Here is a 13672-nt window from a genome sequence, read left to right as displayed (position 1 = left end):
GTGCCCGAAAATTGGTGGCACTACCACCACATCCTCACCCAGGGGATGTACCCGAAAATTGGTCGCCCTAAACCACATCCTCACCCACGGGATGTACCCGGATATTGGTGCAGTTACCACATTTTCACCCACGGGATATATCCGGATATTGGTGCCCCTACCACCACATCCTCTCCCAAGGGATATACCTGGATATCGGCACCCCTCTCTCCACATTCCCATTCAGGGTTGCTATAGAGCACGAAACAGACACTTTATCCGACACCCCATCCGAAGAGTAACAAACGACGTTCGGCACCCAGTTTGTTCAAACACACACCCCGGGGATTATAAACGAAAAAGGCACACAACCCCCTTATTACAGAGCATCCCGCTTCCACAGCCTCACCCCAAGGGTATAGTGATATAATTATAGATCGATACGTAGACCCACTATCTAATTCCAGGGGTTATAAACAAGAAATGCACCCATCCGCTATACCCTATTAGCTTCACTGTAGTTGTATGAAATCAATTAAAGATTGGAACCCCACCTATAGCTTTACCCCTGACAGGAGTTATAGTACATCATCCGACCTCCACAGTCCGTGTCATAACCTTGGTGAAGCTACCGTCATGTCGACTGTACATACGACAGATGTATAAATAGTAGTGGTGGTGTCCGAAAGTAGAAACAGGGAAACACCTTCTATAAATAGACTTACGGACTTCCCGTTGTCAAAATATATGATGTGTCGACTTCTACAATCGGTGAAAAGTAGTCGTGGAAATTTACATCTTGTGATTTATAAATAGAGTTCAATCATTACTACGGGAATAACCTAAAAAATCCGACCCAGCTAATCTTTCTAGATGTTGGATCGTTGCCTATTTACCACGAGGACTGTGTTGAGACAGTAGGACAAGCCTAGTTGACGTGGTCTGTACAGTTCTTGACATCAGTCGGACTGAAGTCGGCGTTTCGACAAGGTAAGCTCTTACCGAACACTATTCATATGATAGTTTGTATGTCTCAGATTTATTTTATAGGTGTTTGTGTTAAGACCTGATATGCATTCAACGACATGTTTCATTTCACATACACCAGCTGATTTGTGGATACGGTGTGTATACGTATAAAATGACCGTAAATTCTCAATTTATGCTCCGTCTTTATTAATGAAGCAAGTGTTTACCAGTTTTACAATCATGAAAATATCTTACACTGTAATATGACTGTATGTCATTGTATGGCGTTCATTACAATGGAGAAACAAAAAGCGTTATTAAGTCAAATCTATATTTCTGTCAATCTGTATATGTGCACAAATTTTATGGCTAGTTAATTATTTTTTTATCAAAAAGACATAAATGAATATAAAACGTAATTCTCAATCTTAGAATAAAATTCACTAGAGACCTATGTACGCTATGGCAAACCACGTGACGTTAGATGCATTAAAATGTTTGGCGCTACTTGTGTTTCAGAATTCGTCCAACATGGCCGCTGTTACTGAGCATCCTGTCCGTATACCCTCCGACGTGGGAAAACTTGGCGAGGAAACTCCCATGTTTACTAGGGCATATTCCGAGTCCTTCGAAACAGGATCATGCCTTCCTCTTCTGAAACAGGAGCTGCGCCTCAAAATTCAGAGCAAGAGGATGGCTGCTGGACAACCGGAACTCCACGTAACTTTTGAGGACAAGGAGAAACACCCAGTAAGTCTTTGCAGTTAAATGTATAGAATTAGTAGAGTTCATTTCATGTCTTACTAAAATGCAATACATATACAATAAATAAATAAAATCCGTAGGTTCTCGCAATTAAGACGTTCTCTGTGGTTGAGACTCAACCATATATGATTTTATTTTTATTTGTGTTACATAGCTTGGTTTTGAAATGATATTTCCTGTTTCAGTTGACACCAGGGGAGTTAAAAAGACTGGAATCTAGGAAGCAACACAATCGCATCTCGGCCAAGAAATGTAGAGAGAACAAGAAATGCAAAGAGAGAGAAAGCGTAAAAGTAGGTCTAATGTACACTTGATTTTGTATCGTGTAGAATTGACTGGAACTAATTGTATTAACCATCGACTCTATTTTTGGATACCGTATTCGACCCAATAAGTGCCCCTCCACTCTTTTTTCAAGCCTCAATTTCACTTACCTTAATTCGAATACAGACTAAAATATCAAAACGAATCGGACTCCCTTATTTGATTTCTTTCACAAATCGTGAAAGGGTTCAATTAAGCACCCCTCCGTTTTGACCGCGTTTTCAATTATTAATGTGCTCTGAGCGCATATTGAGTCGAATACTAGTATATCAGATACAAAAAGTCACTACATTGTAGTAATTTTTGTCATTATACGTTTCAGGAACTTGATAGTCTCAGGATGAAAAACAAACAACTTTGGAGTAAGTTTCACAAGTATACACAGCTGAAAGAAATCATCATCAAGAAACTTTTGACGCGTGGATCCACCTTGAGCGAAGCTGAGCTCGTGTCTCTTTTGCCAAATTTGATTGAAATAAAAGAGAAGGAACAAGCATTGTTTGTGGTTAATAATGTGGTACAACCGGAGTTACAAAAAACTAGCTTCTTGGAACGGTACTCCGAGGAATCCGCGGGGAAATCATTGAATTCAAACAACGTGATGTTACAGCATAACCACATTCTAGATTGGTTACGGCAATGCGAGGAAGTCCACGGACCGGAAACGGAAATACAACAGGAAGTCACATTACAGCCACAAATAGAGTTACAACTGGAAGTAGGGTTACAGACAGATCAACATTGTGATATTTTAGTGGAATCTCGGTCAGAATCAGACATTTTATCACACCCGCAGAAAAATGTAGAAATGCGGCAAAATTTTGCCCTAGAGCAAATCGCCCAGTTCCAGACTTTGCAGCAGGTATCCCAGAATTCCCAGGACGTGGTATACTTTCCGGAACAGCATGGTCAAGTTACACAAAGAGCTGGACTACAAGATATTAGCGTGGAAAACAATGACTTACTAGTAGCGGGAGAAGAATTACCACATAAATTTGTAGAGTATGAAGTAGAAATACAAAACAACGATTCAGTATTCGAATACCAAAAAACGAACGCTGTTCTTCAAGGACTGGACTTTTTATTGAGTGACACCACGTAGTTTTTGTTGGTTGTAGATACTAGTTACAGTAATGAATTTTTGTTCATTTTTTCATCTGTTTCATCATTTTGTTTTTCAATTTTGCAAGTAGATATATTCTGAGTTCAGTTGAAGGATGTGTTACGCGATAGACGTATCATTATATTAGTAATGACCGATTGTTATGTTGGACACAATGTACTATGATTTGACAATCAAAAACGAAATTCTGATGGCAAAGACATAAATATGAATTCAGGATGAAAAACGTCACCTGTGGCATTGACACATTTTCCTTTATGTAACCAGTTGTAAATCCATTATTATTTTTTTTGTTATATTTATTACTTGATTAAAGGAAAACAAATCTACTGTCTCTTTTGGTTATTATTCTTATGAGTTTTATTTCCCTTGGCACTGATATTTGTGTTCCGGTACATGCACGTGATGAAACTCAACCACGACATCATTTATAGACATTTCAGTAGATGCACACATGTAGTTTAGACTAACCTAATGTGAGTGAGAATTGATTACGGAATCGGTTCTTTGTTATTGAACCGACGTTAGAATTCACACGGTAATTTAGGGAATCTTCAGAACTGCATGTAGTTTTGAGTTGAAGTTAAAACAATAAAAACTTTAGATTGTATTCCTAAGGAAAATTTTTGTCAAAAATGGTCTTTCATCATAGAACAATTCAATAAACTTCATATTTCCCCGTTTATCCTGCTAGACACGTACACTAACCCAAAATCTGTTTCATATTTTTAAGGAGGTAAGCCTATATTTACATGGCTTTAATAAAACGATAGATTTATAGTATAGCACTTAAAATCCAGACCCACTAATATGTGGTCATACAAGTGTACATAGTACGAGTGATGCTTAAACAGTTTGTTTATTATTAAGTATAAAGAAAAAATCGTACTTCAGCAGCATAATTATAAAGTACACGCTCCCCTACAGATAAGCAATAGGTAGAGTTGTATAGGCTGGAAATTCTACTACAACAATAACATTAGCTGACGCGTCAGAATAAATCAACCGAGTACAATCCACGTGTATGTATATGTCTGACACGGATTTATAAATACATTACAGGCGGTGACGTTGCTATGTTTAGAAAAGGGGAAACCTGTCTATTTTTAGAAGAATGCAATTCACACGGAAATAACCTTTTACTTAAAATAGATATATTTATCTTTGTAAAATGTCTGTACGCGTGCATAATGTGTACAAAATATTATAATTGACATGGATATCGATGCATGGAAAAAACTAAATTGACATATCACATTGAATACGTGGCACTTAAAACGAAGGAGCTATAATTAGAAATAGGTGTTTTCCGTATTACAAAGACTTATATTTAGAGCTCTGCAACATCCAAGAAGGTTCAGTATTTCAGGTAAGATTTACTTGGAATTTCCAACATTTTCCTAAAACTTTTAATTCAATTGATGTTGCATTACATTTGACACATCAATATCTATAATAACACAAGCACGTTGCATATGACAGCAGGTATAGATATGTATGTACATGAACGTTTAAGTTACACTTATCTAGAACTGGGCGGAAAGTTTGACATGTTTTTTTTTCTTCTCCGTAGTCAATTGACTCAAAGCTTTTGGTAAATTAATTAATCTTTAAAAATATTAAAAAAGGCACGGACATACATGATGTTTTGTAAACATTGGTAACAAATCAGACATAATTTAAAACATTGAAAAAATATCTAAGTTGGTCTGGGTGTTATGTTTAGAAGAAAACATCTAAGAGGAAGTCACTAAAGTACATGTACTTATAATACTGTAAATATGTAGGAAATTATTGTGATTACTGCTTGTGATGTAAATATCGTGGTTTCAGTTGCCAAAGTTCATTTAAAAACCGATCATTTTTATGTCTGGTAATTATCAAAATGTTGATGAATTTAGGTGTTATTTTGATAGAACACGGTATAAAGCTATTCCGAAATAAAAGTCCAAATTAAATTCAAAGTAAATTAAAAAATCATTTCTTTGGAATATATTTTCAGCCACTATAGGGGCTTCTTCAGTCCAAAATAACACTAACACAACGTTAGGTGTTAAATTACATATTACAAAATTTACTTGAAAAAAATTCTTGATTCGCCAGTATGGAAATTATGGCGCATATAACACGTGTCAAATTAATACTGTTTATTTATTTATTTGTACACGTGTGCAAATTCCAAGAGTACATAATTTCGTGTAACAAGGATCATGGTCATTTAATATATATACTAGCCCTCCACTACAAGTTGCATGAGAAAATCATAATATTGACACTGTTTTGACTATATCTATATCCGGGTACTCGACCCACGAAACCCTATTGTCCTTAAATAATTAACTTGATAAAAGTCAAAATAGCACATGAATAATTCTCTTTATCAAAATCGTCTGTCCGCCAGCTGTCTTTGTGTCTATCCGTGGAAAAATCCCATCCTCAAACCTGTTGGATTGCTTTCAATGAAACCCCAAATCTCCGGTACACTGTATGGAATGTTTTGTATTATAATATAGGCAATTTTGCATCCTTACAAACTCTGGAAAACTGTTGAATCTGTTAGGGAAAATATAGTTTTCTAAATGAAAATTTCTTTTTCCGCCATTTGCATTGGCCCAACATCGCCATCAAAAACGACCATCCCTCACCGAAACATTACCGTGTCTTAAAATGTGACCATGTCGCAATGCAATATGGGGTTGGGAAAGGAATGCGTTAAGCAGAAAGAATAAAACAGTAGAAAGAATATCATATGGGAATAATAACAATTATACAAAAATAAATAAATAAATAAATTAAATAAATGAACAAATAACTAGCCATACAAAAATATGACACAAACAACTGACTGCTTTCAATACCAGGATATGAGTTTCTTTTTTAGTGTTCAATGTGTTGTGTGTACAGATAATGGACCAGGAGCCTACTGGAGATGCCACCTAGTGCTGCCGAGACATGTCCAGTCATCATCCCTTCACCCAGCCTCCCGAGCACCACCGCCTCACCTTACTCGCATGCACTTGATGAAGGCATAACTGCAGATTTCGACCTCACTCGAGCTTACATACAAAGCGCCAAAATGGGAGCAATCACTCCACTCCTTAAACAGGAATTACAATACAAGATACGGGCACGACGTTTATCAGAAGGAATGACCGAAATTCCAGTTCCAGAGACAGAAAAGAAATCAGTTGATAACAAGGTGGGTCTATTGGATATCCTATCATATATATACGATATATCTTAAACTGGTGATGATGTCATATACAGATCTTACACTGGTGGTGATGTCATATAAGGATATCTTACACTGGTGGTGACGTCATATACAGATCTTACACTGGTGGTAATGTCATATACAGGAGATCTTACATTGTTGATGATGTCATATACAGATCTTACACTGGTGGTGATGTCATATACAGAAGATCTTACACTGGTGGTGATGTCATATACAGAAGATCTTACACTGGTGGTGATGTCATATACGAGATCTTACACTGGTGGTGATGTCTTATACAGATCTTACACTGGTGGTGATGTCATATACAGGAGATCTTACACTGGTGGTGATGTCATATACAGATCTTACACTGGTGATGATGTCATATAAGGAGATCTTACACAGGTGGGGATGTCATATACGAGATCTTACACTGGTGGTGATGTCTTATACAGATCTTACACTGGTGATGATGTCATATACAGATCTTACACTGGTGGTGATGTCATATACAGATCTTACACTGGTGGTGATGTCATATATAGGAGATCTTACACTTGTGATGATGTCATATACAGATCTTACACTGGTGGTAATGTCACAAAAGGAGATCTTACACTGGTGGTAATGTCACATAAGGAGATCTTACACTGGTGATGATGTCATATACAGATCTTACACTAGTGGTAATGTCATATACAGGAGATCTTACACTGGTGGTGATGTCATATACAGGAGATCTTACACTGGTGGTGATGTCATATATAGGAGATCTTACACTGGTGGTGATGTCATATACAGATCTTACACTAGTGGTGATGTCATATACAGGAGATCTTACACTAGTGGTGATGTCATATACAGGAGATCTTACACTGGTGGTGATGTCATATACAAATCTTACACTGGTGATGATGTCATATACAGATCTTACACTAGTGGTAATGTCATATACAGGAGATCTTACACTAGTGGTAATGTCATATACAGGAGATCTTACACTAGTGGTGATGTCATATACAGGAGATCTTACACTGGTGGTGATGTCATATACAGATCTTACACTGGTGGTGATGTCATACACAAATCTTACACTGGTGGTGATGTCATATACATGTAATTTTACACTAGTGGTAATGTCATATACATGATATCTTACACTGGTGGTGATGTCATATACAGGAGATCTTACACTGGTGGTGATGTCATATACGAGATCTCACACTGGTGGTGATGTCATATATGGATCTTACACTGTTGGTGATGTCATATTGAGATCTTACACTAGTGGTGATGTCATATACGAGATCTTACACTGGTGGTGATGTCATATACATGTGATTTTACACTAGTGGTAATGTCATATACATGTGATTTTACACTAGTGGTAATGTCATATACAGGAGATCTTACACTGGTGGTGATGTCATATACATCTGATCTTACACTGGTGGTAATGTCATATACAGGAGATCTTACATTGGTGATGATGTCATATACAGATCTTACACTGGTGGTGATGTCATATACATGTGATCTTACACTAGTGGTGATGTCATATATGGAGATCTTACACTGGTGGTGATGTCATATACAGAAGATCTTACACTAGTATTTATGATAAGACGTTTTATAAGATTAGTTCAGCATGAAATAAACGTCACTATAGAGCTTGATGAATTCAATTTTACTGGGAAAAGTACAGTATTATATAAAGTCAGATTTCTTGGGATTTATGATTGGAATTACTTCCCATGAACTGTACTTATAAAATGTTGTCATTGCATGAAAAAAAATAGTTTGGTTGTGGGAATCATTTTAGCTGAAAATGCGTGGGTCTTCTTTCAAGATTTTGACCAATAAAGGTCATTAACAAAAAGATATCATAGTAAGAAGCCCCCTTCAGAAATGATAACTGCCTGTTGTAACTACCTCTCGATCTAAATATTCCATACAGTTGACGGAGGAGGAGGTCAGGAGGAGAATGAGAAGGCGAAAACAAAACCAGGAAAGTAGCAGACGATTGAGACAAAGGAAAATGTCGATAGAGGACGCCATGCTGAAGGTATACACTGTACAAGTATCTTTACCAATGTTGTTATATTACTAGTATGTGATTCAAGATTCGAAGTTAGTGTAATAAATACTACGTCGTCAACATCAATGCAGTATTTAAACTAATGTTGTATTATTGGAAACCACATAATTTTTGCGACGACTCCATTTCACGTTTTTATGCCTTATGTCCTTTTCACGGCGGTTTAATTTTGCGATTTATAGTCAAAAATTGTTCTCTGCATTGAAACTAATTTTGAATACTTCTGATCGATCACTTATTATGCAAAATTTAACTCAAAATTAGCTAACAGAATTTAGATTCTGTACTATGAAAGCATTCAAGTAGACTTCATGTCCAGTAGATTTAGGTTTCTGTTATACTGTATTAGTAATGTATAGTATTGCCTTTATTTCCAGAGAGTTAATACACTGACAGCAGACTACAACAAACTAAGGAGGGTGCGGAATTCATTATTGGACGAAAAGCGGTGTCTCCTGACACAATTGAATGACTTCAGTAACAGGGCACTCATGGAATCTGACAGTTCAAATACTAGTTATGCATCACCTCCTAAACTAAATACTAAGGCATCGCCTTCACAAACAGGGAATCTGTCATTAGTATCCGAAGAAAGTTCGGAAGAAGAAGAAGACATCATATCATCTTCCAAACCAAGAAATGTTATATCTCCCTCAGAGTCAAGAAATGAAATATCTCCTATTGATATAGCAAACATAATATTGCCAACAGAAACAAACTCGCCCAATGAAACAGAAAATACGATATTGTCTACAGAAACGGACGACAACATATTGCCCAATGAAGCAGAAAAAACTACATTGCCCTCAGGAGACATGATAGAAAGCATTGAAGTAGGAAATATAATATTACCGTCAGAAAGAAGAGATGCGATATCCCTTATCGAAACAGGGTGTATTACTGCACTACCAGAGGAAAATTTAAATCAACACATATCATGTTCAACGGCACGAAAGCTACCGTCCCCAAAAAGTCTCAGGAAATCAGGAGAGGAGAGTCCTTTTGAACTAATGGAATCGCCCCCCAATACACTTGGTTTAGTAATGTTACCTTCAGAACATAAAGGTCAGTCGGTACCAGCGACTAAGGTATCGCCAGTATCAATGAAAACCATAAGTCGCCGTATGACCTCACCAGCTAAATCTGTTACTATGGCCCCTCTATCAGCAACGAGTAAAACAACATTGGTAGTGACATCGCCCTCCAAAAATAGGAATCAAAACATAGAGAGTCTAGCCATTTCACCCGAGAGTAACTGTGAGATGATGGCACTGAATTCCAAAACGAAACATATGGTATCGCTTTTACCAAAACACCCAAACGTTATATCGCTATCAGCAGAAAGTATGAACCGGGGTATGGTTTCATCTAGCTTAACATCGCCGGGGTCATCGCCTCCAAAGAAAACCTGTATGATTTCAACATCGAAATCAGAAAATTTAATTTCCCTATCAACAGAAAATCCAAGTCAGCGTTTCATATCGCGTGAAAACCCCAAAAGGATGAATTTGAAATCAGCAGACAGTTCTAATCGGCGTATGGCTTCGCCACCAAAACCAGAAAAAATGATTGTATTATCAGCAGAAAGTCCAACTCAGGGCGTGGTTTTACCATCAATATCAAAAATATCGACAGAAAGTCAAAATCGGGGTATGACTTCATCACCAAAACCAGTTAATAAAATTTCGATATCGAGAGGAGGTCAAAACCGGTGTATGACTTCACCACCGAAACCAGAGACTATAATTTTAATTTCGACAGAAAGTCAAAATTGGGATATTATTTCACCACAAAAACCAGAGAATATGATTTCGATATCGACACAAAGTCAACATCAGCGGATGATTTCACCACCAAAACCAATGAATATGATTTCACTATTGGCAAATAGTCCATCTCGCCGTAATGTTACACCACCAAACGCAGATAATTTGATGTCATTCTTAGCAGCTGAGAGACCATCTCGGCGTATGGTTACACCATCCAAATCTGGAAATTTGATTTTGTTACCATCACAAGCTCGGCGTATAGTATTGCCCCAAAATCCAGAAAAGCACATCTCGTTATCAGCAGAAATGCCGACTTCGTGTTTGCTTTCACCACCGTGATTTCGCTATCAGTATAATGACCAACTCGGCTTGTAGCACCACCACCTCTACCACGAAATATTGTATCATCAGATATAGTCGTCTCCCAAGCCAGGAAATACTACTAAATCTTCTTGTCCGAAAGATTGACACAACATAAAGTCCAAACAACGGTTTATTCTAACTTTAAAGAGTCTACAAACATGAAAAAGAGGACAACTTATTTCGCAAAGCAGTGGTCCAGTCACGTCTCGTTAAAATAATTCAGTTCATGAGAGGACATGTACCAGGATTTTGGTAAACTGTCCCAAAAGATTAAAAATGAAAGGGTTGAACAAGTGTCTCCTTCACCCTATATTTTACTATTGGTTCATGATAACCCGCGCACACAATCATGTGCAACTGTTTCATCTGTTGCGTTGCCCATATATAATTTGTCAAATTGATCCTCATTAATAAACCTCTGAACACCCACAAAGTGGGAAGGATTGGGAAACACTCCAATAGGCACAAGATCAAACTATTTAGTGTTGTGAATGTCCATTTATTTTATCAACCTGGTTTCTTTGGTCTTCTTTTATAATCCGACGTTAACACAAAACAAGAGGCCCAGAGGGCCTGTATCGCTCACCTGGTTTGTAATGCCAAGTAATGTTCTGAATACAAGTTCATTGTTTATTTTCTGAAGGAATTTGAATATTAACCTCTAATTCCCCTATTGGGCCCCACTTTTTCTGCTCCAGGGGGTCAAAGCCAAAATTTATACGAATTCTGTTAACCCCAAGGATGTTTCTGGCCAAATTTGGGTGGTACAATCCATGCAGAACTCTAGGACAAGTAGCGATTTATAGGATTTACATCTATTTTCCCTATTGGGCCCCGCCCCTCCTGCCCCCTTGGGGACAGAGCCAAAATTTATACAAGTTCTGTTCCCCTTCCCCCAAGGATGTTTCTGGCCAAATTTGGTTACAATCCATGCAGAACTCTAGGACAAGTAGCGATTTAAAGGAAATGTTGACGGACGGACGGACGACGGACGCCGCGCCATGACATAAGCTCACCGGCCCTTCGGGCCAGGTGAGCTAATAAAATGTAAAAGGGATGAAAGGTCTCACCTACATGTAGGTGGCGATTATACTGTAAACTGATTTCCTTTTGCGATTTCCATTTACCTCTATTTCCCTTATCGGGCCCCGCCCCTCCTGCCCCCCGGGGGTCAGAGCCAAAATTTATACAAGTTCTGTTCCCCTTCCCCCAAGGATGTTTCTGGCCAAATTTGGTTACAATCCATGCAGAACTCTAGGACAAGTAGCTATTTATAGGATTTACCTCTATTTCCCCTATTGGGCCCCGCCCCTCCTGCCCCCGGGGGGTCAGAGCCAAAATTTATACAAGTTCTGTTCCCCTTCCCCCAAGGATGTGTCTGGCCAAATTTGGTTACAATCCATGCAGAACTCTAGGACAAGTAGCGATTTATAGGATTTACCTCTATTTCCCCTATTGGGCCCCGCCCCTCCTGCCCCCGGGGGGTCAGAGCCAAAATTTATACAAGTTCTGTTCCCCTTCCCCCAAGGATGTTTCTGGCCAAATTTGGTTACAATCCATGCAGAACTCTATGACTAGTAGCGATTTATAGGATTTACCTCTATTTCCTATTTCCCCTATTGGGCCCCGCCCCTCCTGCCCCCGGGGGGGTCAGAGCCAAAATTTATACAAGTTCTGTTCCCCTTCCCCCAAGGATGTTTGTGGCCAAATTTGGTTACAATCCATGCAGAACTCTATGACTAGTAGCGATTTAAAGGAAATGTTGACGGACGGACGGACGGACGGACGGACGACGGACGCCGCGCCATGACATAAGCTCACCGGCCCTTCGGGCCAGGTTAACACAAAATAAAATGTAAAAGGGATGAAAGGTCTCACCTACATGTATGTGGCGATTATACTGTAAACTGATTTCCTTTTGCGATTTCCATTTCAAAACAGGTTCACATTAACAAGATTAATATAACATTCTGAATTAAAGAGCCCCATTGGCCTTAACGGTCACATGATGTCTTTTGTTCACGAAATAGGAACATACATCTAACAGGTCAACATACAAAGTTTCATTAGCTTTGTGCATAATTACTCTCATTACCGTGTTCACAAGGAAATTGTCCAAGATCTATCCAATGTTAATCTACACAAAAGGTTCCATTAAGCTCGTTGCAGATTTACTCAAGTTATCGTGTTCACAAGGAAATGTTAACGGACGTTGCACGACGGACGACGGACAAAAGACTATCGCAATAGGTCATCATGACCTATGGTCAGGTGACCTAAAAATAAAATTTCTATCGATGTGAATGGTGTATTTGTAAATATATACTTTTGCGAATTTAATTTGCTTGACACTACGTCGCATTTGTGTTTTTTTCCTAAAGCAAATATTAGTGGAGCGGCTAAGGTCGTTTTTTCGGCAAAATCGTTCAAATTTTGAAGAAAGCATGAAACTTTGCATATGGCTTCTTTAGGACATTAGGTTTCAGGAAAAAAATGGACCCCAAAAATTCACGGTCCCTACCGGCCGCCATATTAGTTTTCAAAATGGCCGCCAAAAAACACCTTCTGCGACCCATATCTCATGTTCTAAACCACCTAGACCCACACTATAAACGTCTAAACCCATATTATTGATACTTAGAAACATTCTGTCATTGTTAAACTTTATATAGAAGGACCGCCGTTTTGTATTTCAAGATGGTCGCCAATTTTGCAAGCTATATCTGAACAAAATACATATAATTGAATAAGCTGAAAATAAACACCTGCGAATATAGTGATCATGAGAGTATTGTATTGTTTGATACATAAATGATTTGATTCTTATTTCAATTTCAAAATGACTGCCGTTTTGAATTCCAAGATGGCCGTTTAAATTATTTTTCCGTATTTCACTCTGTAAGTGATCGAGCAAAAATCAAGTAACCACTCTTCACGTGTTGATACATATGATATGCCTTGAATGATATTGAAATAAACCACTGAATTGCAACTCTACAGGCGTCATCAGAGGATCATCTTTCATGGGCTTTATCGACTCTTCAACTGGAACATCTTCAAAG

At 38.2% G+C, this 13672-nt stretch overlaps 2 protein-coding genes across 2 annotated transcripts; both read left to right on the top strand.

Annotated features, from left to right (window-relative positions):
• The first annotated feature begins 714 nt into the window (after window positions 1–714).
• LOC138323255 (uncharacterized) lies at window positions 715–3490 on the top strand. The gene is made up of 4 exons (XM_069267693.1): window positions 715–969; window positions 1468–1698; window positions 1899–2006; window positions 2360–3490. Exons 2-4 carry the CDS (start codon window positions 1480–1482, stop codon window positions 3137–3139), a joined length of 1107 nt encoding a protein of 368 aa, XP_069123794.1. The 5' UTR covers window positions 715–969; window positions 1468–1479; the 3' UTR covers window positions 3140–3490.
• A 768-nt stretch (window positions 3491–4258) lies between these two features.
• Window positions 4259–13397, top strand: LOC138323254 (uncharacterized). The gene is made up of 5 exons (XM_069267691.1): window positions 4259–4529; window positions 6065–6359; window positions 8338–8445; window positions 8856–11154; window positions 12448–13397. The coding sequence occupies exons 2-4, from the start codon at window positions 6090–6092 to the stop codon at window positions 10584–10586; spliced, it is 2109 nt and encodes a 702-aa protein (XP_069123792.1). The 5' UTR covers window positions 4259–4529; window positions 6065–6089; the 3' UTR covers window positions 10587–11154; window positions 12448–13397.
• The last annotated feature ends 275 nt before the right edge of the window (window positions 13398–13672 follow it).

The sequence above is a fragment of the Argopecten irradians genome, chromosome 5, assembly GCF_041381155.1.
Source record: "Argopecten irradians isolate NY chromosome 5, Ai_NY, whole genome shotgun sequence".
NCBI classification, from domain to species: domain Eukaryota; kingdom Metazoa; phylum Mollusca; class Bivalvia; order Pectinida; family Pectinidae; genus Argopecten; species Argopecten irradians.
Note: the sequence above shows the minus strand (reverse complement) of the source record. Positions and strands in the feature narration are given on the sequence as shown.